General features: G+C 44.3%; 1 protein-coding gene across 1 annotated transcript; it reads left to right on the plus strand.

The window, feature by feature from the left end:
• IL22 (interleukin 22) lies at positions 1-2,889 on the plus strand. Its single transcript, XM_074984043.1, has 5 exons — positions 1-201; positions 799-864; positions 960-1,103; positions 1,402-1,467; positions 2,716-2,889. Exons 1-5 carry the CDS (start codon positions 1-3, stop codon positions 2,842-2,844), a joined length of 606 nt encoding a protein of 201 aa, XP_074840144.1. The 3' UTR covers positions 2,845-2,889.
• The last annotated feature ends 22,657 nt before the right edge of the window (positions 2,890-25,546 follow it).

A 25,546-nucleotide genomic window follows, 5' to 3' on the forward strand; every position in this document is an offset into this window, starting at 1 on the left:
ATGACGTCCCTCCAGAACTGGACAAGGTGCTCCTCAGCATGGATCTTTTTCTGCTGCTGCTGCCTACCTCTCCTTCTTCTGGCCTTCCCCATGTCCCCAAAAGGAGCAGGAGTTGCTCCTGCCAGTCACTCCTGCAGACTCAGAAAGATGCACTTCCAGCAGTCCTACATCAGGAATCGCACCTACACGTTGGCTAGACTGGTATAATATGCTTTCACTTATGGTGCACTTTCTCCTTTCCATTGCTAAGGGCCTCCCCTCCTGTATTCCGCTTTCTTTCTGTCTCCCTTTCCCTAACCTATGTGGACATGTACTCAGGCTGCAGTGATGCTCTCAGAGGCGGGTAGAGTATATGACTGGTGGGTGAAGTACATAGCTTCGGCAACCCACTGCAAGTCCGGTAGCAGTCGTTGGAGAGATAATGGGCCGGTTATGAACTGCTGTGCCTGCTACTAACCTTCTTTTGCTTTCCCTGGGGCTGACAAATTTTGAAACAAGAGTTTTTGTTTCTCTTTCCTTAGCCCCACTCACAATTGGGCCTGGGCATGTCTCTAGCTATAACTAGTATGCTCCTTGTGAGAGTGTAACATCCTCTGCACTTCTCATTCTCCCTCCTCCCCAGTCGGCTCAGCCTTCCCCACTGTCTATGGTCTCCACTGAGGTATAATCCCCAAAGCCAGCAGTTGTCACTCAAAGCAGGGTGTCACTTGTAGTGTCCTGAGTATGGTTGTGGAATACTGTCAATTAAAAAAAAATCAGGCCCCGATCTCCCTGTGACGCTTCCTTTCTCCCTCTCAGGCAAGGCTTTCGGACCAAGACACAGATAACAGGTTCGTTGGACCGCAGCTGTACATTAAAGTCCAGGTGAGCCTTACACAGACTGCACAGAGCCTGCAGCCTAAGCAGCATTTATTGGTTTGTTATTACATGGTGTGACCCTCATACTTTGTATTCTGCAGGAGAGTAATCGCTGCTACGTGATGAAGAGAGTAGTAGAGATCATAGTAGACAAAGTACTTCTCACTGTGCCCAGGGATCGTTATCCGCATGTCAATGAGGTGGCCGAGTTCTTAACATCACTGACCACAGAGCTAAGTGGCTGTGTAAGTATGGGACACTTATATAAATCCTGGCTATTTCCCATCCTACCTCTCCCTCGCCTTCTCTCCTCTTGTACCATCCTTCCTTCTGCTGTCCCGGGGCTTACGAATCTCAAGTGTAACCTTGACAGCATGCTTTGTGGCAAGGTGACCACTCACTGGGTGCTGAAATCAAAGGAAACCTCAGATCAAGATACCCAAATTTAAGGTTGTGAAATAAAGTTCCTCAATAGAAAGGTGTGAAACAGAAAAACCGCATTCTAACACATTCACCAATCAAACCATGGCTTTTGTTTTTCAGAAATTCTCAGGACACAGAGAACACATAGAAAGGAACCTGGAAGAAATGAGAGACAAAATGAAACAGGTATGTTTGTTTTAACAAGACCAATGCCAGGCCTCCCAAACAGCTATCACAAATAGCTTGCTGAATTTAAGGCCAATAAATTAATGAAATGGCTGTGATATGTCAGGTCATTATTTTTCATTGTTGTTCCAATATCCCTGCTGAGCTTCATCCAAAGCCCACTGAAGTCAGCTGGGGTCTTTTTGCTGTCTCCAAAGGACTTTGGATCAGGCCCATTATCAGCTGTGACTAAAGATAAGAAAAAAACCAAAAACAACATTACAGTTGATTCTTGTCCAAAATGATCATTTGAATACAGAAAAAACCATAGCTGAAAAGCTAACCTTCTGAAGTGTGCAGAGGTTGTTTAAGGAAAGACGGCTGCAGTGGTTATAGGAAAGCTAGGGCCTTTTCTCTTCCTCCTTTGTCTTTTTTATTGAGAGTGTCAGATTTGTGGCAGTGATCATATCCTATCTGTAGCCCTGATTCTACAAATGAATGTTTCCACTGAAGTGAAGAGATTACATACTTGCATAGAATCATAGACTCCTAGGGCTGGAAGGGACCTCAGGAGGTCATCAAATCGCATCCCCTGCTTCAAGCAGTATCAACCCCAACTAAACTGAAATAACTTCTGTGTGTGTAGCCCTTTCAGGATTGGAGCCTTTGTTTGTTAATGGCACTATGAAAGTACACCCCTGAAATGGTGACCTGGACTGACATTCCATATTGCCCCAACTGAGCTTGTAATGATATGTAAACTGTAACAGATAATTGCCATGTGCAATTATTTAATGTTAGGGACAAGTGATTGCCATTTGTTTAGAACTTAAGAACGTCCTCTACCAGCTGTGACATGTCTTATCTAGTACATAACATGATCTTTTATTGGAAAGAGATTATAGGCTGGATGGCTCAGAGCTGTTAGGGGCAGCTTCCTCAGAAGTCATATTAAAAACACCATAAGCCAAACCTCAGCACAGTTATGATGCTATTGTATATTGTGTCACTTCTGTGTTCACTTGATACATCTCTAGAGTCATTTAAAATGGAACCAGGCAAGATCATGGAATCCAGGCTTTAGGGAACAATCAAATATTGGCATGGGTTAGAATAGGTAGTTTTCATCTTGAAGTCTGCTGAGGTTAACAGAATTATTTGAAAGAGTAAATCAAACACAAGTTCTATGAAAATATTCTATTCCAGTGTAAATCCTTGGTGATATAATGACATACTAAAGAATTTTCTCTCTTGTTTTTTCTGTTATAGTTGGGAGTGAATGGAAAGAACAAAGCAATTGGGGAACTGGATTTGCTCTTTGATTACATGGAAAATGCATGCACCGAGGCACCGAAGAGAATTGTTTCTAACAAGGGTGGAAACAACAAGAAAAACTAAAAGAACCTTCAGGAAACCACTGCTATGATACAAACCATCTGTTTCAAAAGAAGACGTACCTATAGGACGGGTAGTTATTTAACAGTGCCAAATATCACAGGTCAGATTTCAACTTTGGACATGTTACATGGCATGTATTGTTGCCTAGCTTGAAAAAGAAAACTCCATTACAATGCTTATGGTTCCAGTTCCACGAAACACTGTTTAAAAACGAAGTTAAGTCCCTTTGAAGGTGATGGGATTTTAGCAAGTTCTTAAATGTGTTGCTGATTGGGGCGTATGTGCACAAACACAAGTGGAGCTTTTGAAAGCTATGCAGTGGTGCCTGCCTGTCTCTGTCCAAAAGCCTTTAACCTGAAAATCTTTCTAGGAAATTTTAATGTCCTTTTGTTAAATTGATCATTGTCTAGAAAACATATATTTCAGGTGCTTTTAGAAAAATGGTATTGACTATATTTTAATATTTAATGCTAATTTATTGAAGGCAATAATTATACAGTGCATTTATTTATGTAAATTAATAGTGTGACTTTATTTATAGATGTGTTCCAGAGGCTTTTACATGGAATATGGTGTAATTTACACTGTTACTGTAATATTTATACAGATACATTTGAAGGACCTGTTTATTTGATATCGCTTTCATCATTATTTATTACAATAAATACTTTGGTTTTCCAAATACTGGAGTTCCATGAGGCTTTCCTTTCTAACTCAAAGACCTGCACACATGGGAAGATGCTGCATGGCTGACGGTCTGCTGGCCCCAGGGTGCAGTTTTAAGGGGCAGGCAAGGTGAAGCCTTGGGACAAGTTTTTCCCTGAGTAGTGAGAATTCAGCTGAACACTGCAGGGCCTCAGAGGGTTCGTTTTGCATGTTTCTTGTGCAGGGCCAGGCAGGTGGGACCAGATCAGCCCCAGATAGTCTTTGCAGCAATGAGCAATAGAGTCAGAGAATGCTTGATGCTGGGGAGTCCTGATGCGCTGGGGTAGCTAAATCTGCACTCCCTTGTGCCACATGCAATTCATCCCCATCTGCCCCACCTTATCAGCTCAATTGGCTGTAGCCCATAGATTAATTCCTCCCTGTTGTTTTGTAATAGATTCACACTGGGGAAGGGACATTAGCTTCTGTGAAGTTATTCCCAGGTCCACCAATGTGGGGTTGAGGGTAAAGTGGGCAGTTGCCCCAAGGCTTGGTGATTCAAAGGGGCCTTGGGCAGCTGCCAGAGCCCTAGGGTCTTTAAGTCACTACTGGAACAAGTCCCCCACATCGTGATTCCCAACCTATGGGTTGGGACCCAAACATGGGTCACAATTAGATTTGTTAAGGGTCACCAGTAGCTCGGAGCTGCATGTGGCTCTTAAATGAGCCATTTGCAGTTCCTTAACAATGCCATATCCAGAGGCTCTTTCTGTCAATAGAGAAGCAATTACACATTACAAAGACAGCTTCTCCACCTTTGATATTCTTGCAGTAAGTAATTTTTGCCCACCTCCACCCTTTTCCCCTTTTACCCCCACTTCTGTTCTATGTAGCTGATTTGTCAGTTTTCAGTTTTTTGTTTTTATCTTCCCCCCAGCCCTTGAGTGTGATTCACCCAGACCCTTCAGCCTCTGAGTCTGACTCCCCCCACCCTCTAAGTGTCACCCTCCTGGACCCCCATACCCAAGTGTGATTCTCTCCAGCCCCTGAGTGTTACCCCACCCAGCCCCTTCAGATTCTGTGTGACTCTCCCAGCTCCCCCAGCCCAAGTGTGACTCCCCCCAGCCTCTGTGTATGACCCCACAGCCCCCAACACCTCCATCCCTGAGTGTGATTCCTCCCAGCTCCTCAGTATGACTCTCTCCAGCCCCTCCAGCCTCTGAGTATGGGATTTAAGCTGGAAAACCTGGGGGGAGCAGTTTGGGCATGAGGGTCTTTCCCCCATCAAAACTCAGATCAGGCATAACAATAAAATAATAATTAACTATAATAAACACAGTGTTATTATTTTATTATTATTAATGCATTTTTCTTTTTTCTACGAAATAACTACTATGAATATATATATATATATATACCAGAGGGGCTCAATTTTATATTCTTGCCTTAGGCACAAAATTAGCTAGTTATGGCACAGCTCCTCCCCCTTCCTCCTTTCCCCATTTTTGTGTTGCCTTGGGTCACCAAGTCTTCCTGAAGTGTCAACATGGGCTGAAAAGGTCGGGAGCTGCTGCTCTAGACAGTGCTGTAGGCTGCGAGTTGGGGGGGTGCACTGTAGTCTGGCTGGCAGTGAGGGCTGGCTGCCCCCAGCCCCGCTCCTTCCTCCAGAGGCCCTGCCTCTTTCAGGAATATCTCCAGGAATGCCCCCTCCAGGAATGCCCACTTGCCAGGGGATCCATGGCTGTTGTCTGTCTTGGTTATTCCTTGTGGACACTAGTTGAAGTGAGAGGTAACCAGGCTCCTGAGATTGGGTGCTCACTGCCTCAGCTGACAGGATGCCCCGGAGGACATGGAACATTCTGTGTTGCTTGCAGATGACCCTTTGTGAGTGACTCAGGTAGAGCTCAATCTTTGGACCTAATTTTGCTCTTAATTCTAATATTTATTTATATACCTTTAAAATAATAAAGATGCCTATCACAGGCTCTAGGCACTCTTCTGTAATTAATCATGAAATAAACACAATTATTTTAAGCCCCACAAAACTGAAGGTCATCTCATGGGAACTTGGTTGGCCAGCCACTCATCCTCTGCATCACTGTGGGGGTGGGCGGGGGGGCATCTCCTTGGCCTTCTGCAGACAGCCTCTCAAACAGCTGTCGTTGCAGCATCCACCACATTTGAGCTCTTTTGGACTGGACAAGCAGCAGGCAGGCTGCCCTCTTTATAAGACGCTTTAACAATCTCCACACTTCAGGGACCCAGTACTTCCTCACTGGCCTTCACCAGACACAAAAGACACAGATCCCCTGGATCCAAAGCCAGGTTGGGGGATGAAGTTCTCCCAACGACTCTATAGCCTAAGGAGCTGAAACGCCAGCAGAGAAGCAGGGCTGGCCTTCAGGAAAACGGTACCCTGTTGTTTGGTTCCAAGCCCTTCCAACACTCCTGACCCCCACAGACTCCCCAGGCTTTTCCCCTATCACATCTGGGCCCTGCTGTCTTGCCTAGTGTTTAATTCATACAGAGAGAAATGCCCGAACTCATCTCCAGCAGAAATTATGCATTGGTAGGGTGGCCTCATATTGGTGGGTGCTGGCTGAGCACCCAGCTCTGAAGGGCACACCATTGCCAGCAGCAGCATAGGAGTGAGAGTAGCATGGTATGTGATGTACTGCCACCTTTATTTCTGTGCTGTTGCTCTGTCTGGCAGTGCCTGGCGCTTGGCATGTGGTGGTAGATCTTGTGCTGTCAAAGGCCTACCAGTGGGGGCGCAAAACGGGCAGTTGCCCCAGGCCTGGCATTTCAAAGGGGCCTGGGGCTCTGGCTGCTGTCGCTGTCAGGGCTCTGGGCCCTTTGAAATGCTGCAGAGTGCTGTGGTGCTGCTCTGTGCACAGCTTTGAGGGAGCGTGGCATGGGGGCAGCCAGGGTTGACTGTTCTAAGTCCCGCCCCTTCCACCGTTGGCCTCACCCCTTCCAAGACTGGGGAGCCAGGCCCCCCTCCCACTGTTCCGCTGGGCCCATGGTGGCTGTTGGCGCCACCATGTTGTCCCATGATGTCTGAATCTTGCCAGAAGTCCTTCTGCAATCCTTTGGCTACTCCTGACTCACTGGGATGTTGTTTCAGATTTTGTGGGGTGGGAGGAAACTTTAACTGTGATTACAGGGACTACTTAGGCACCTGAAAACTCCAGAGCTTTTGCAGATAATAACTTAAGAATTCACTGAAAGGAACACTGTCTCTAATTACTACATAAATAAAGAAAAATATATACAAACTCCACTTAAAGCCACATTTAAAGATTATAGGTACGTGGGAGCAGCCATACTGAGTCAGACCAAAGGTCCACCTAGCCCAGTATCCTGTCTTCCAACAGTGACCAAGACCAGGTGCCCCAGAGGGAGTGAACAGAACAGGTAATCATCAAGTGATCCCTCTCCTGTCATCCATTTCTAGCCTCTGCCAGACAGAGGTGAGGAACACCATTCCTGCCCAACAAAGCTAGTAGCCATTGATGGACATCTCGTTCTTTTTTGAACCCTGTTAAAGTCTTGATCCTCACAACGTCCTTTGGCAAGGAGTTCCACAGGCCTACTGTGTGCAGTGTGGAGAAAAACTTCCCTTTGTTTATTTTAAGCCTGTATGATGTTCCTGTATTTTCACAATGGCTACGTCTAGACGTGAAGCCAACATCGAAATAGCTTATTTCGATGTAGCAACATCGAAATAGGCTATTTCGATGAATAACGTCTACACGTCCTCCAGGGCTGGCAACGTCGATGTTCAACTTCGACGTTGCACGGCACCACATCGAAATAGGCGCTGCGAGGGTACGTCTACACACCAAAGTAGCACACATCGAAATAAGGGTGCCAGGCACAGCTGCAGACAGGGTCACAGGGCGGACTCAACAGCAAGCCGCTCCCTTAAAGGGCCCCTCCCAGACACAGTTGCACTAAACAACACAAGATACACAGAGCTGACAACTGGTTGCAGACCCTGTGCCTGCAGCATGGATCCCCAGCTGCCGCAGCAGCAGCCAGAAGCCCTGGGCTAAGGGCTGCTGCCCACGGTGACCATAGAGCCCCGCAGGGGCTGGAGAGAGAGCATCTCTCAACCCCCCAGCTGATGGCCGCCATGGAGGACCCGGCAATTTCGACGTTGCGGGACGCGGATCGGCTACACGGTCCCTACTTCGATGTTGAACGTCGAAGTAGGGCGCTATTCCGATCTCCTCATGAGGTTAGCGACTTCGACGTCTCGCCGCCTAACGTCGAAGTTAACTTCGAAATAGCGCCCGACGCGTGTAGCCGCGACGGGCGCTATTTTGAAGTTAGTGCCACTACTTCGAAGTAGCGTGCACGTGTAGACACAGCTAATAAGTATAAAACCATTTCTGTAACCGCTGTATTAAATTTACACCAAATCTTGTGCCAAGGGGGCCGAGTGAAGTATCTAAGGAAAGATGGCAATTCACTGAATCTGTTTATGCTGCTTACTTGTCAATACTATGTTTTATAAATATTGGCTCTGTACCTGCATTTAAAATGTTTAAGTGCCGGGATTCACAATGGAAAGTGTGGTCATCTCGTAGCCAGGAAGAGGGGTTAAAGAGAGACTCTGACTTCAGTTTACAGTTCAAGAATTTGACTGAGGTATGTAATCTGGGAAACAGTCAATGGAAGAGTGCCCCAAAAGGGGAAGGAAAGATGACCTGGTCATGTAACACCCCATTGCCTATGTGAAAAAACAGAGGTTTTTCCTCCACATGGCAAGTCTATAACAAGAACTCTGGAAGTTGTCCTTAGCCCTTCAGTCCTGAGACCACTGCTCTCAGTCTCTATCTTGGGAGCAGTTTGCATCATATAGGCTATGAACTAAGCCTATATGGATGTACTTTCAGAGACTTTCAAGATAGCAGCTTTTACCCTCAGCTGTAGCCTACATCAAATGCTTTTATTGAAGTATGTAATTTAACCACTTAAAACAATCTTTCTCTCACCTATTCTTTCTTTCTTTCTTAATAAACCTTTAGGCTGTGTCTACATGGGCACAAATCTTCGAAATAGCCATGATAATGGCCATTTCGAAGATTACTAATGAGGCTCTGAATTGAATATTCAGTGCCTCATTAGCATTAGGACGCTTCTGGTCATGGCGCTTCAAAAGCGCTGCTTTCGAAAGTGCATGGCTCGGCGTGGCTACACAGGGGTCCTTTTCGAAAGGACCCCGCACGTTTCAAAATCCCCTTATCCTGATCACTGATTGGAATAAGGGGATTTCGAAAGGTGCGGGGTCCTTTAGAAAAGGAACCCCTTGTAGCCACGCCGAGCCACGCGCTTTCAAAAGTGCTGTGACTGGAAGCGTCCTAATGCTAATGAGGTGCTGAATATTCAATTCAGCGCCTCATTAGTAATCTTTGAAATATGGCTATTTTGAAGATTTGTGCCCATGTAGACACAGCCTTAGAGTCTAAAGGATTGGCACAGTGTGCTGTTTACCTAAGATCTAAGTGTATATTGACCTGGGAATGTAGCTGGTCCCTTCGGGGGCTGGAAGAATCTGTGTGGATTTGACAAAATTGGTTTACATAACCTCTCACCTGAGTTAGGAGGGATACTGGTTTGGGCAAAAAGCTGCGAGAGGGTCTGTGGGATTTGCTGGTGTAACCCCTTGCTGGCTAGGAAGGCAGCAAACGTGTGATTTGTGGCTGCTTTGGTTTGCCTCACTGAAGAGAAAACCCCAGTCTGGGCTGTAAGTGGCCTGGTTTTAAACACAACGAGAAGTCTTGTGGCACCTTATAGACTAACAGATATTTTGGAGCATAAGCTTTCGTGGGCAAAGACCCACTTCATCAAATGCATCTGATGAAGCGGGTGTTTGCCCACGAACGCTCATGCGCCAAAATATCTGTTAGTCTATAAGGTGCCACAGGACTTATTGTTCTTGAAGATACAGACTCACAAAGCTATCTCTCTGATACTGGTTTTAAGCAATTTGCCTGGGTTTGGGTCTCTTAGCAGTGCCTTGGAAGCCTCCTGTATATTTCACCTTCTTCAGACGAATTTCATTTGGTGACCCCTAGAACAATCAGGAAATAACACAGCAAGATATTCCCGATCCTAAACCATGAGGTATCAGATCAGAAATATGCATTTAGAACTTTTGCACTACCTTTAGTAGAGACAAATAAAAATCTGCTTACTCTGTAGAAAAGATGCTGTGTTACTGCCATTATCTACTCTATTTTAGTCAATTTCTTTCAATAAAAACTAGAGCTATCAAGTGACAGAAAGATAGCTGTGCTAGTCTATATACTATCAAAACAAAAAAATAGCTCAGTAGCACTTTAAAGTCTAACAGAATAATTTATTAGGTGATAAGCTTTTGTGGGACAGATCCACTTCTTCAGATTACAGCCATATCAGCACAGGCTATGATCTGAAGAAGTGGGTCTGTCCCATGAAAGCTCATCACCTAATAAATTATTTTGTTAGTCTTTAAATTCTACTGGACTGCTTTTTTGTTTTGATAGAGGTATCAAGTGATTATAACTAAATGTGATTAATCATGTGATTAACTGAACTATTAAAGAATAGAATACCATTTATTTAAATGTATTTGGTTATTTGCTACATTTTAAATATATTGATTTCAATTACAACACACAATACAGCATACAGTACTCTTGTTTTATTTATTCTTATTACAAATGCTTGTATGGCAACAACCAAAAGAGTTGGTATTTTTAAAATCCTCTATAACAAGTATTGTCATGGAATCACTTTATCACAAAAGCTGTACTTACAAATGTAGAAGCATGTAAAAAATCCGCATTCAAAATAAAACGTCAAACTTTAGCGTCTACAATGTCCATTCAGCCTACTTCTCGTTTAGCCAGTCACTCAGACAAACAATCACAGGGAGGTAGCTGTGTTAGTCTGCATCTTCACAACACAAACAAGCGGCCCTGTAGCACTTTGAAGACCAGCAAAATAATATATTAGGCGGTAAGCTTTGAGACCCACTTCTTCAGATCTGGAAACAAACAAGTTTGTTTACATTTGCAGGAGATAATGCTGCCCACTTCTTGTTTACATTGTACTTGCAAGTGAGAACACACATTCAAATAGCACTGTTCTAGCAAGCGTTGCAAGGTTTTTATGAGCCAGACATGCTGAAGATTCATAACATCATAATTTAAGGTGCAGGATTAAATACTGGCAGAAATCTGAGCCCCAGTTTCACAATGACTGAATGCAAGATGATGTTGTTTTCTGAGAACTGCAAAGGTGCACTGATTAAAAACCTATCATTTCATCTCAGTTCTCTAACACGGAGTAATTCCCTATCTGCAAGGGCACACACCTTATCCAGTCTTGAAAACGTGCAGGGAGCTCGCTTATGTATTTTTGATGAATTAGGAAAATTAGGTTTTTTTTTGTAATAAGTCCATTCTTGAGGTTTCTGGCTTTGGTTTTGTTTGCTCATTGATATATATAAGTTGTCGCAAACTACCCAGGTCCTCAAGAGCCCATTCCTCATCCCATTGAAATTAGTGACAAAATTCCCACAGATTTCAAAGGTTGCAAGTTCAGGTTCTTAATCTGTATTCCTACTGACTGACCTATACTGCAATATTATTAATGTTTTAATACATTTGTAAAAATTGATGTGAAGAGTCAGTGCTGCATTATGGGAACCGTATTCCAAAAAACCGCTCATCACTGACAGTTCCCTGGGGAACTAGAGTGATTATAGACTTCACTAATGTTAAGGTTATAGTCAGACATCCATTAACACCCATTTGACATTTGTTCCTAACTTTCAAACTCTCCATCCTTCATCTTGGGTGAATTTTTCTACAAGTCTGAGTAAAATCTCTTCTGTTATTCTGGAGCTAAGTCAGTGGTTTTCAAACCTTTCTACAATGCGAACTCCTTCACAGTACAAGAGAAAAAAAAATGGCAGGCCTCTCTCTGTGTCTGAGAGAAAGAGACCATGGTGCTAATCCCAAGTGGTGAATCCCTGAGTCAGGTAATTGTACTTTCTCAGCTTCATTTTGCACACTGATAACTCAAAAATGACTAACTCGGAGGATTCCCACATAGCATGTGGCTCTTTCCCAGTGAAGAATCGTTGCTTTACTCAGTGCAACATTTATTAAGTGCAACAATTGTGGCAGGGCTCCTTTTGTGTCCTTTCCATCCTGTGTTTTCTGGCAGCTCAGGATGACAGTTCCACTGCCTCAGGCCTTCCCAAAGGCAAGGATCTCGGCTACTGAGCCACTCTCACCATAAGCAAGTCACTAGCACAGGGCACAACCAATCAAATGGTCCTGGCTCTGCATCCTTCTGCTGGTCAGCTCTCCAGGGGAAGGGTGGGTGGAGGCCAAGTCTGCCCGCTATTCTGAGCTCTAGTCCAGGGACCCTAAATAGCAGCAGTAGATGGGTACTTTCCTCTGCCCAATTACAGCAGCCATTCCTTGGTCCACTTCTCCCACTGCTTCCCTCTTGTGCCTTTTCCCTGGTACCTGACCCACTCTCCACTTTTCTCCAAACCTCACTTCTCTAGCATCACTTCCTGGTTTATTCCTCATCTCCTTATCATAGAATCCTGGGGCTGGAAGTCACCTCAGGAGGTCATCTAGTCTAGTCCCCTGCTTCAAGCAGGATCAACCCCAACTAACTCATCCCACACAGGACCTTGTCAAGCAGGTACTTAAAAACCTCTAGGAATGGAGACTCCACCACCTCTTTAGGCAACGCAGTCCAGTACTTCACCACCCTCCTGGTGAAGTCGTTTTTCCTAATATCCAACCTACACCTCTGCCTCTTCAACATCAGATCATTACTCCTTGTTCTGCATCTGACACCACTAATGCAGCCTCACTCCATCCTCTTTAGAGCTCCCCTTCGGGAAATTGAAGGCTGCTATTAAATCACCCCTCAGTGTTCTCTTTGTAAACTAAACAAGCTCAAATCCCTGAGCTTCTCCTCATAGGTCTTGTGCTCCAGCCCCTTAATCATTTTTGTTGCCCTCCGCTGAACCTGCTCCAACACATCCACATCCTTTTCATACTGGGGGGCCCAAAACTGGACACAATATTCCAGATGTGGCCTCACCAGTGCCGAATAGAGGGGAATAACTACTTCTTTAGATCTGCTTGAAATGCTCCTCCTAATGCACCCTACTATGCAATTAGCCTTCTTGGCTACAAGGGCACACTGTTTACTCATATCCAGCCTTTCATTCACCATAACCCCTATGTCTTTTTCTGTTGTACTGCTGCTTAGCCAGTCGGTCTCCAGCCTATAACAATGCTTGGGATTCTTCCCTCCCAAGTGCAGGACTCTACGCTTCTCCTTGCTGAACCACATCAGATTTCTTTTGGCCCAATGCTCCAATTTATCCAGGTCACTCTGGATCCAATCTCTACCCTCCAACGCCTCTGCCTCTCCTCCTATCTTTGTGTCATCTGCAAACTTGCTGAGGGTGCAATCCAGTCCCTCATCTAGGACATTCATAAAGATATTGAACAACACCGACCCCAGAACTGAGCCTTGCGGCACTTCGCTTGAAACCGACGGCCATCCAGATACTGAGCCATTGACCACTACCCGTTAGGCCCAACTGTCAAGCCAGCTTTCTATCCATCTTATAGTCCAAGGATCCAGTCTATATTTCCTTAACTTATGGGAAATAATGTTGTGGGAGACTGTATCTCCTGCTCCCTCCTTTACCTCAGGGGACCCTTTTAATGGTGAATCTGTCGGCCTTAATTGGCTGCAGGTGTCTAATTAGTCTGCTGCTGCAGACCAGCTCTCAATGAGCCTCTAGTACTTGTTTATGCAAAGAACAGAAACCTATTTACCCACCTCCTGTATATCTGTCCTCTGTAAGGCTCCTACAGCCCACTGCTTTCGGTCTGCCACACAATATAAAGATGTTTATCTTTAACATTCACGCAAGTGCCATGCAACATTTTACTAGGTGTGGTAGCGCTGAGATGGTGGTAAAAAAACAAAACAAAACACGGCTGTGCAACTCAACGGCGCTGTAGTAATCGTTCATGTGCATGCAGGTGGTACGCTTGAAATCCAGGTGGAGCACAAAGCTTACTTGCACATGTCCCAGGTGGGGCAGCTAGAGGTGTGAGGGAGCTCCTGCTCTGTGGAGACCTGCTTAGAAGGAAACAGTCTGAGATGGCCCATTCATTTTGTATCATACAGTGATGCATTGGTCATAGACTAATGACTTTTGGACCCTTCAACTGTGAGTCTGAGGATATGTCTACACTAGAACCTATTTTAGCAAAATTTATGTTGCTTTCGGGTGTGAACATTCCACCCTTCCAAGTGACATAAGTTAAGCAGGCGTAAGCACTAGTGTGCACAGTGCTACTCATCAGGAGAGCTTCTCCCACAGACACAGTGACTGCTGATGCTGCTCTTTGAAGGTGGATTACTTATGTTGACAGGAGAGCTCTTTCCCTCCGGCATAGGGTGGCTACCTAAGAGACTGTACAGAGGCGTAACTGCAGTTACATCAGCACAGCTGTATGGCCGTAAGCCCTCTAGTGTATAGCCTAAATAAAATCAGTCACTTAGGTCTTGCTTCTGCAGGCATGGGCACAGATGCTAAGCTGTATGGGGATGAATAGGACCACTGACTTCAGTAGGACTGCATACTTGTGTAAGTGTCGGCTGGTGAAAGGCTTTACATGCTGTTATTGATTTTACTTTAAGAACATCTTAGCAGCAACAGTGTGAATTCATGTTTCCCCTTTAGATATTTCTTAAATTTTCCACTTCAATTTTAAAATTAGTCACAGGACATTCTCTGCAAACATCCGCTCATTTTGGTGACCTAGTAATACTGAAAATGAATAGCAGTTTTAAAATCTGCATTTGATGTGAGAAAAGCCAGTAAAGAGTCTTTTAATGAAGGGTTTTTTTTTTGTAATTCACCCCTCCATAGTTTTAAAAAGCAGAGAAGTCATCTGATATTTTGCCTGTGACTTGTAAGGTTTATTATATATAGTCATTATCTAAACCAAGATAAGGGAAAAGTTGCAGATTTATAAATTATCTCCCTATCTTTGCTGTGTGGTTATAGGGATGTGATTACATGCAATGTTATCATGGAGCGGTGCGAGATTTGCAAGAAAAAAGCTCTAGGTTCAAAGGTTTGGATAAAGGTAAAAACCCAGATGGTTATTGGGAGCTCATGGAACATATTGAAATAGTTTGGTTGAAAATAACCATCTGGAAATCTTGAGTGGGCATCTTTCCTGTGAGATTTTTCAGAACTTCCATGTTCAGATCGAGGAAAATGAGATGGCAATAACACTTTTCTTCACAGATTTCTGCCTCAGGTTGTGACTTACAAGAAGCATAGACATTTGTGAAAATCTAACCCCCTGCCAAAGGAGTTAATCAAATGTTTGGTTTTGGTCCAATGGACAAATGTTTGGGTTTATTCTTATTACATCTGAATAATTTCTGTTGTCTCCTTACAGGATGCTTGGATGAAAGATTTTGCCTGGAGTCTGGAAAAAGATATCTTTAAAATCAATGCAAATATTAGGGGACTTTAGCCTATCACTCAGTGCAGAGTACTACACATTCAGCTTAAGGGACACTGGTTAGGTTTAACATTTTTATGTATAATCTTACTTCATTTAGCGATGCAGACAGAGGTAAAGACACGGTCAGGATTCATGGGTTCTGTGTCATCTAAGAGAAGGGAGTAGGGCCTAGCAGGTTACAACAGGAGGTAGATACATGGATTCAGTGCCTATTTTTTGTAAAAAAAAAATAGAGGAGCTGGTACTCAGGTGGTCCCCCCTGCTGCCGCCACTCTCAGCCAATCCCATGGCTGGGGCTGCTGAAGTGCTGGTACTTAGTACACACAAATACCAGCACTAAAAAAGCACTGCATAGATTCCATATAACATCAGAATGTCCATACTGGATCAGACCAATGGTCTACCTAGCCCAGCATCCTGTCTTCCAACAGTGGACAATGCCAGGTGCTTAAGAAGGAATGAACAGAACAGGTAATCATCAGAGCCATCCCCTGTAGCCCATTCCTGGCTTCTGGCAAACATAGAATGCCCATTCTGTCCAGTAGCTACTGATGGACCTATCCTCCTTGAACTTATTTTGTTCTTATTGGAACCCTGTTAAAGTTTGGGCCTTTACACTGTCTACCACAAAGAGTTCCACAGATTGACAGTGAAGAAATAATTTCATTCGTTTGTTTTAAACCAACTGCCTATAATTGTAACTGGCCAATCTGTTTGTATTATAGTAATGAAGGAGCAAATTACATTTCCTTGTTCATTTTTCCACACCATTCATGATTTTTCCAGACTTCTAACACAGTGCTTCCCCAGCTTACAACATTAAGGTACTCCTTTTGGGACTTCAGCCTTTTCGGCATACCCCCTTTCCTAGTGCCATCCCAGTGCTTATTTTCTGATTTTTAGTAATTTCTGCCAAGTACCACCTTTGAATTCTTTTATGTACCACTGGTGGTACACATATCACACTGCTCTAACATATCCCCCTACCTTTAAGCATTTGTTTTCCAAGAAAAGTTCCAGCCTTTTAATCTCTCCTCATATTAAAGCTGTTCCTTACCCCTAATAATTTCTGTTGCATTTCTCTGTATCTTTCCAAATCCAATATGCATGCAGTATTCAAGATGCGGACATGCCATGACTTGATAGAGATTCATCATATTTTCTGCCTTATTCCTTTCCTGATAATTCCCAATATTCTGTTAGCATTTCAGGTTGCCACGGCTCACTGAGCAGATGTTTTCAGAGAACTATCCACCGTGACGCCAAAATCTCTTTCTTGAGTGGTAACAGCTAATTTAGACCCCACCATTCTGTATGTATAGTTGGGATTACATTTTTCTATGTGCATTACTTGGCATTTATCAATATTGAATTCTACCTGCCACTGTTTTGCCCAGTCTCCTGGCTTTGTGAGATCCTTTTGTAATGCTTTACAGTCAGATTTGGATTTAACTATTTTGAATAATTTTGTATCATCTACGAATTTTGCCACCTCACTGTTTACTTCTTTTTCAAGATCACTTATGAATAATTTGAACAGCATTGGTCCCAACGCAGACTACGCTTTTTTCCCTCTCTTTTAAGTGGAGTACCTGGCAATATTTTCTTGATCATCTAATGATCCTTCAGTTACTTGAATGGAAAGTTCCTTATTACCTTAATCACCTTGCCTACCTCTGTTTGTGAACAAACTCCCTGTCCAAAAGGCAAAGCTGGGAGCAGCACAAGCTTTGTTGCAGTTCAGAGCTGCCTCTAGGTCTAGGACATTCCCTTTAAACAGACCTCAAATATGAAGTAGAGGGATTCAGACTTCAGGGTTGCTACAGAGTAGGCCTTCTAGCACTGCTGGGTGATTAGCAATTCTCAAACTAGGGGTCGTGATCCCAAACAGAGTTGCATGGAAGTTGGAAGGTTATTGGTGTGGGGACACTTCTACTTCTGCACTGCCTTCAGAGTTGGGTGGCCAGAGAGCGGTATCTGGAGGCCAGAGAGTGGGAGCTGTTGGTCAGGTACCCAGATCTGAAGGTGGCATCCCACCAGCAGCAGTATAGAAGTAAGGGTGGCTAGACCATACCATGCCCTCCTTACTTCTGCACTGCTGCTCGCGGCTTTGCCTTCACAGCTCTGTTCCCAGCCAGCAGCTGCCACTCTCCAGCTGCCCACTTTTAAAGGAAGCACTACGGACAGCAGCAGCATGGAAGGACAGCAGTAGCCCCTTCCCCCATCAACTCCTTTTTGGGCCAGAGACCTTACAATTACAAGCCTGTGAAATTTCAGATTTAAACAGCTGAAATAATGAAATTTACCATTTTTAAAAACCCTTAAACCATGAAATTGACCAAAAGGGACCATGAATTTGGCAGGGTCCTACTTATAGATGAACTTGTTACAGCTGTTGAAATGTCAGATGCATTCTTGCTACAGATCAATAGCATCTTCTCTAATATCATGTTTCAGTTACTTTTAGGCTTCATTTCTTAATTCACTCTTTTATGCATAAAAGATGGCTGAAAGAAGCCCAGTTTTTTCATTACAATGAATTGTTTCCATGGTGCTAATTTTTGTATCTGTGTCTTGTTGAATGCTCCATATGTTTCAAAAATCAATGTCTTTTGCGTGATGCATCATTCAATTCCTCTATTTTGTCTTTTGAAATAAGGGACATGTAATTCTTTAGGCTATGTCTACGCTACAGTGATCTTTCAAAAGAAGTCATTCCAGATGATCTCTTCAGAAAGAACTTCTTTCAAAAGAGCGCATCCACACAGAAAAAAATGGGTCAAAAGAGTGATCACTTCTTTCAAAAGAACAGACCAGGGATAGAAAAATCAGGCCCCAGGAGGATTACTCTCGTGAAACAAAGGGCCTGCAGAGTGTCTACACACATTTTTGGACAAAAGAAGCTTTCAAAAGTGGGTGCTTTTCCTGAAACAGGAAAGGAAGAGCGATATCGAAAGGAGCTCCACAGTCTTTCAAAAATCGGAGGGGTAGCCGTGTTAGTCTGGATCTGTAGCAGCAATGAAGGGTCCTGTGGCACCTTATAGACTAACAGAAAAGTTTAGAGCATGAGCTTTCGTGAGTTAACCCACTTCTTCAGATGCTGGTCCAGCATCTGAAGAAGTGAGTTAACTCACGAAAGCTCATGCTCTAAACTTTTCTGTTAGTCTATAAGGTGCCACAGGACCCTTCGTTGCTGCTACAGTCTTTCAAAAGTACTTTTGAAAGAAAGCGTTTTGGGTGTACTCACTCCAAGGGATCTTTTGAAAGAGCCCCTCCTTTCGAAAAATATTTTGAAAGAAGGTGCTAGTGTAGACGCAGCCTCAGAGAATTACATAGGAGGCGGAGGAACTATTTAGCAAAAATGTGTAAGATCACAGAATGCAAATAATGAGTTTCCCTGGCTACGTCTAGACGTGAAGCCAACATCGAAATAGCTTATTTCGATGTAGCAACATCGAAATAGGCTATTTCGATGAATAACGTCTACACGTCCTCCAGGGCTGGCAACGTCGATGTTCAACTTCGACGTTGCACGGCACCACATCGAAATAGGCGCTGCGAGGGTACGTCTACACGCCAAAGTAGCACACATCGAAATAAGGGTGCCAGGCACAGCTGCAGACAGGGTCACAGGGCGGACTCAACAGCAAGCCGCTCCCTTAAAGGGCCCCTCCCAGACACAGTTGCACTAAACAACACAAGATACACAGAGCTGACAACTGGTTGCAGACCCTGTGCCTGCAGCATGGATCCCCAGCTGCCGCAGCAGCAGCCAGAAGCCCTGGGCTAAGGGCTGCTGCCCACGGTGACCATAGAGCCCCGCAGGGGCTGGAGAGAGAGCATCTCTCAACCCCCCAGCTGATGGCCGCCATGGAGGACCCGGCAATTTCGACGTTGCGGGACGCGGATTGGCTACACGGTCCCTACTTCGACGTTGAACGTCGAAGTAGGGCGCTATTCCGATCCCCTCATGAGGTTAGCGACTTCGATGTCTCACTGCCTAACGTCGAAGTTAACTTCGAAATAGCGCCCGACGCGTGTAGCCGTGACGGGCGCTATTTCGAAGTTAGTGTCGCTACTTAGAAGTAGCGTGCACGTGTAGACACAGCTCCTAAGACCTGCAGCTAACAGAAAAAAAAAAAAAGGAATAAGTCAAGTGAGAAGTGGAGAAGGCAGAAACATAAGGAATTTAGCCACAAGATAAAGAGAAGATTCTAGAAAATTCTCACATTTGCCATGTGCCATTATTTCATTCCCTTCTCAAGCAGGTCTTCTTTTTCTGGATCCTCTACTGGATAATAGGTTGTGGGTTATTTGTAATGCTTTGAATCTTCACCAAGCAGATATTTACCTGCTTGAGGCACGTTAAAAATGTTTGTTTTCAGCAGCCAAAACCAGAAAAATTTCAGCACAAAATACAGAACAGATCAAAACTTGTTCTGGTTGTCAACAACTGGGTAGTGATTTTTGGGGTGGATTCAGATTTTTGTTCTAAATGCAACTTTCATAGAATCATAGAACACTAGGATTGGAAGGGACCTAGAGAGGCCATTGAGTCCAGTCCCCTGCCCCAATGGCAGGACCAAGTACTGTCTAAACCATCCCTGTTAGACATCTATCAAACCTGTTCTTAAATATCTCCAGCGATGGAGATTCCACAACCTCCCTTGGCAATTTATTCCACTATTTGACCACCCTGGCAGTTATGAACTTTTTCCTAAAGTCCAACCTAAACCTCCCTTGCTGCAGTTTAAGCCCGTTGCCTCTTGTTCTATCCTCAGAGGCCAAGAAGAACAAGTTTTCTCCCTCCTCCTTATGACACACTTTTAGATACCTGAAAACCACTATCATTTCTCCCCTCAATCTTCTCTTTTCCAAACTAAACAAGCCCAATTCTTTCAGCCTTTCTTCATAGGTCACATTCTTTAGACCTTTAATCATTCTTGTCACTCATTTCTGGACCCTCTCTAATTTCTCCACATCTTTCTTGAACTGCGGTGCCCAGAACTGGACACAATACTCCAGCTGAGGCCTCACCAGCGCACGGTAGAGTGGGAGAATGACTTCTCGTGTCTTGTTCACAACACACCTGTTAATGCATCCCAGAATCACGTTTGCTTTTTTTGCAACAGCATCACACTGTTGACTCATATTTAGCTTGTGGTCCACTATAACCCCGAGATCCCTTTCTGCTGTAGTCATTCCTAGACAGTCTCTCCCCATTCTGTATGTGTGAAACTGATTGTTCCTTCTCAAGTGGAGCACTTTGCATTTGTCCTTATTAAACTCCATCCTAGTAACAAAGAGGAAGCTGTGCTAGTTTATACACTATCAAAACAAAAAGCAGTCAAGTAGCACTTTAAAGACTAGCAAAATGGTTTATTAGGTGAGCTTTCGTGGGACAGACCCACTTCTTCAGACCATAGCCAGACCAGAACAGACTCAATACTTAAGGCACAGAGAACCAAAACCGGTAAGCAAGGAGGACAAATCAGAAAAAGATAATCAAGGTGAGCAAATCAGAGAGTGGAGGGGTTGGGGGGAAGGTCAAGAATTAGATTGAGCCAAGTATGCAGACAAGCCCCTATAGTGACTCAGAAAGTTCCCATCACGATTTAAACCATGTGTTAATGTGCCGAATTTAAATATAAAAGCCAGCTCAGATGTTTCTCTTTCCAAAATGGAGCGATAATTCCTTTTCTGTAACACACATACCTTTAGGTCATTGACAGAATGCCCCATTCCATTAAAATGTTGACTAACTGGTTTGTGGATCTGGAGTGTTTTGATGTCTGTTTTGTGCCCATTGACCCTTTGTCTAAGGGAGTTAGAAGTCTGTCCAATATACAAAGCACCTGGGCATTGTTGGCACATGGTGGCATATATGATGTTAGTAGAGGAGGATGAGAAAGTGCCTGTGATTCTGTGAGTAACCTGGTTAGGTCCAGTGATGGTATTTCCAGAGAAGATATGTGGACAAAGCTGGCAGCGGGCTTTGTTGCAGGGAAAGGTTCCAGGATTGGTATTCCTGGGGTATAGACTGTGGCTGTTAGTGAGGATCCTCATGAGGTTGGGAGGTTGGGTTGTGACCATGTGACCCCGGGCTTGATGTTTCCCAGCTGCTTATTTTGAAATAGCCCATTTTCCAGTGTGGACGCTCTCTTTTGAAAAATGGAGGGTGTTCTGTCGAAATAGCGGATCGGTACAGCGATCCGTTTTGTGCGTGTAGCCGCGCTGTTTCGAAATCCCTTATTTCGATTTTCCTTTTCAGTGTTCCCCTTTCGAAATTTCTTTGTAGTGTAGACACAGCCTCTGAGTTTACCAAAATCTGCCCTCCTGAATTCCATTATCTCTATTTTGCAGTTTTCCGTTCTACCCTTCTTTAGAATTGTGAACTCTATGATTTCATGACCACTTAAATATTTTTTTGCAGATGAGCATTTCCCACACAGAAATTTCCATTTGATGAAAAAAGCCAGTCTGTGTTGAAAACAAAACCAATGCCCCCCAACCACAACATTTTGACCAAACAAAATATTCTACCCACCGTAATGATTTTTCTCAAGGCAGTTTCTTTCTCTCATCTCTATTTCATCTGGCCAGCATATCAATTCCAACACTTTTTTCTAGCATCTGGCTCTATCTCTCATTTTCTCTATACATACTCAATTGTCACTATACCATCAGTATATTTTCCAGAAATCATATTATGTATTATCATAAGATATTATAACCCCAGATTTCTTCTTTGAGAAAAGTTTGTATTACGAATGATACCATCTTTTGTGAAAGTTCAGTCTAGCCTACTCACGACTGCAATGTTGTTTTCTTCATCCCCTGATGTCTTTGCAGGATTGAGGCTTTAGCCACTGGAAGGTCACTGTTTTACCTCATCTTACCATTCCCCTGCACCAGTAGCACTCCTTTGCAGTCTTCTGCAGGTGCTTGGAAGCAGATATGGTGTGATTTTGGACCAGGAGCCACTGGGGGGAAAGACTGTCAGAGTAAGAAAAGGTGCAAATTTAGAGCAGAGAGTGGGCAGAGTGGAAAACAAATTCAGAGAGAGACTGAAAATGGGGCAAAGAGGGGGAGGAAGAATAAGGTTTCTAATGAAAAATAGCGAGTGTTATCAGCCCACTTCTAGATGCTATGAGGTTTCTTCTGTCCTTGATACGCAGCCAGTATTCCATTTGTTTCCTTGTTAACTATAACGAATATTTCAAAAACCCTTATTGAAACTACAGAAGGAAAAAGCTTCACAGATTAGAACAAGTGGTGAATATCTGTTCATTTTGTAAGAGAAAAAGTGCTAGGAATAGTATTATGTGTATTTGTAGTATTGGTAGATGTTCAATATTGATGTCTTCGGTTGCAGGGTATTCTCACAGATTAACTCTGCTTTGGGCTTTTGTTAATGTGAATTTGGCGGCTTAAAAATAATGTTCCATGAGGACTTTAGAATCATTGTAATTAACTGAGTTGATAATGAAAACAGCATGGCTACACTTGAATACAATCTTTCCTATGGTCTAATTACTTCACCTTAATAGACGTTTATTCAGTAGTGATCAATAATATAGGCAGTAAAATCAGTTTAAGTGGTTGTAGTTCTTAGCTCACAGCAAAGAACATAAGTTTCAAAAGTTATTTGTGATTTCAGGTGCCTCAGTTTTTCAATGCCCAACTTGAAATATTTAAAAGGGGTCTAATTTTCAGCAAGGTGGATTGATTTAAATCACCAAAAGAAAAAAAAAACATTGATTTAAATCATGTTTCCCATTGTTACTTCTTCACACGTTTCTTAGACAATGGTGTAAGCCTGATCACTAAAACATGTTAATTTACAGCTCAGTACAGCATTATACAACTCCTAAGAGGGTATAATTTGTGGTGTTTTAGATCAGTAAACACATACTGATGAAATGTGCTCATTCAAGCCCTGACATTTATTATGACTGGTATACCCAAGCAGTGATTTTGAGATGCCCATGCAATTCCAGCAGCATCTTCTTCAGAAGTTAGGCATGTACTTTACATCCAGGGTTCAGAATGTTTGTAAGAAAATGTTGTGGAATTGATGGTTGAGCCATTTACTTCTTTATTACCTATTGTTTAACTCTCTGGTGAGGTATTTCTTTCATCAATATCTCTTGAAGTGCTTTTCAAATTTCAACAGCATCAGGAATGAGGCAGCAACTTCTAGGGATATAGGCCTTGGTATGCTGAGCATATTCTCTACATTCCTTTCCCACCTATTTAATTACAGTTTTCTTCACAAAGTTTTGTGAGCACAGGCGCAGTTCTCCATAAATTGTTAAAAACAATAAACCACAGAATTCCATCGAACATTTGGAAGGAGAATTAGTTTAGCTCCTTCTCCTCTCTTCAGTGGAGCTTAAGCAAAATGCATATCATGCAAGTGTTTTGTGACTTCATCAACATTGTCTTTTATTCCTGGAGGAGATATACTTAACCCTTCAGCTAAAAGAGTCATTAAATGGGCACTGCAGCTATGTGTTCTTAAGGAGCATACTTCCACTTCTTTTTTCCAAGTATCTTCTCATCTTTGCCACATTTGCGGCATTGTCTGTGACCAAATACGCACATGTGGCAGTTTAAATGTTGTTCATAGTTTATTACAGCTTTTACCGCCAATGCTTTTAAATATTCTGTCATGTGGGCATTTCCCAGCATATCTCTCGTTTCTGAAAGATAAGCAACCCCATCTTCTGTTGTCACATTGGCATAGATTACCAGATTGTTGTGCACATTTCTCCACCCCTCCAGGTTTAAAATGGCAAATTTCCCTTCAGTATTTCTTGCACGTTGTTCAAGCACCTTTGGGTAAGTGGCTCTCTGGAGTGTGTGGGTACCTGGGTTTGGGGGTTCTGGGCCTGGGTTTGTCTGTTTGGTGTTTGGTGTGCTGAGCTGTCTGTTTGTTTGTTTGAAAGGCCACGTGCTCAGGCTGGCCATGTGCTCAGGCTGCGTGCCAATTGGCTGAGCGGTAGTCAGAGGGAGGGGCTCTCTCAGGTAGGCCAGAGCTCTAATGCTCTGCTGGCAAGCCACCAGGGAGCATGCGACTGGGTGCAAGCGAGCAGGGTGGTTGCTAACAGGAGGGAGTTTTGAGAGGGGAGTTTAGAGGGGGAGCTTAGAGGGAGCTAGTTACTACTTCAGGTGTAAGAGGCAGCATCATCCCCAACTGCTGGTTGGAGCTGAGGGACCCGCTGCAGCATGAGGAGTTGAGGGGGGGTGAGATCGAGGGATGTCAGTGGTGGGCAAGTGGTTTGGGGGCGTCTGGTACGGCTGTGAGGATGGCAGCACCCACAGAGGCTGCTTGCGGCGTGCTGGCCCAGATTGCATGGCTTCCAGGCCCAGTCCTGCGCTCCCTGCATACACGAACCGCACCAGATCTGTGGCACTCCAGGGACAGCTGTGGCCAGATGAAGAGTTGGCAGCTTTGGCTGGGACCCAGGGTGCGGCTGGGCTGCGAGATCGGCGCCTTCCTGGAGGACGTAGGGCTGCCGCAGCGTGTGGCCAGGTGCGGAGAGGCCGGGGAAAGGGGGACCTGGGGGCAACAAGAACTGATAGGGGGCAGTGTGGTGCAGTTGGGAGACATGGGAGTGGATGGGGGAAAAGGGGACAGGGAGGGAGGATCTGGGGGGTGATGGTAGCTGATGAGAGGCAGAGGGGTGGGGAGCAGGGTCCTGGGGAGGCGAGGTGGTCATCATGGGGAACTTTGGGGACATGTGGCACCGGGAAGGTGCAAGAGGTAGTGGGACCGTACCCACGTTTTCCATGCCCCACTGCCTTGTGGTTTATCCTGGAAAGGAGCAAGGCTAAGGGAGTAAACCCTGACAGAAAATCCGGAGGGGAGTCCTAAGGCGGTTCTGTGCCAACTTCCGGCATTGACCCGGCAACTCCTGCAGCTGAGCTGGTACCAGACGTAGAGGTTATCCTCTCCTTTGGACTATATCAGTAAAGCCGAGAGGGGAACACTGGCATCTGGGCAGCCCAGGGTCCCAATAAGTGCCCAAACTCATGCCTGGAGAGGTACTCCAGCATCGCTAACAGCCTTGAACCAACATGGGAGGTAACAGATACCGGTTATAAGCTCTTGCTCAACTGGCATAGAGAACGAGCACCAGGGGTTGTCTCCGACGGTGGGAGAGATCATCGCATCTCACTGGACAGTCACCGCCCGCCTCAAGCTGGGCAGCCCCCAGCCAATAGGGTACTGTCCCGCCACAGTTCACCTGCCTCAGTGGGTGCATGAGGCTTAAGGTTCCCAAACCTGACAAGTGACCTGAAAGCTGAACACCAGGCAAACCAATAAGAAAATCAACAAGAAAAGGAAACCATCAAAGTTTTAAGCTTGCTTGCTGGAATGTGCGGACCATGCTGACAGGTCTGACTGAAGATCTTCAGGACATCAGCAGCACTCAAAAGACCACTGTCATCAATGAGGA

The sequence above is a fragment of the Carettochelys insculpta genome, chromosome 1, assembly GCF_033958435.1.
Source record: "Carettochelys insculpta isolate YL-2023 chromosome 1, ASM3395843v1, whole genome shotgun sequence".
In the NCBI taxonomy this organism is placed as follows: Eukaryota; Metazoa; Chordata; order Testudines; family Carettochelyidae; genus Carettochelys; species Carettochelys insculpta.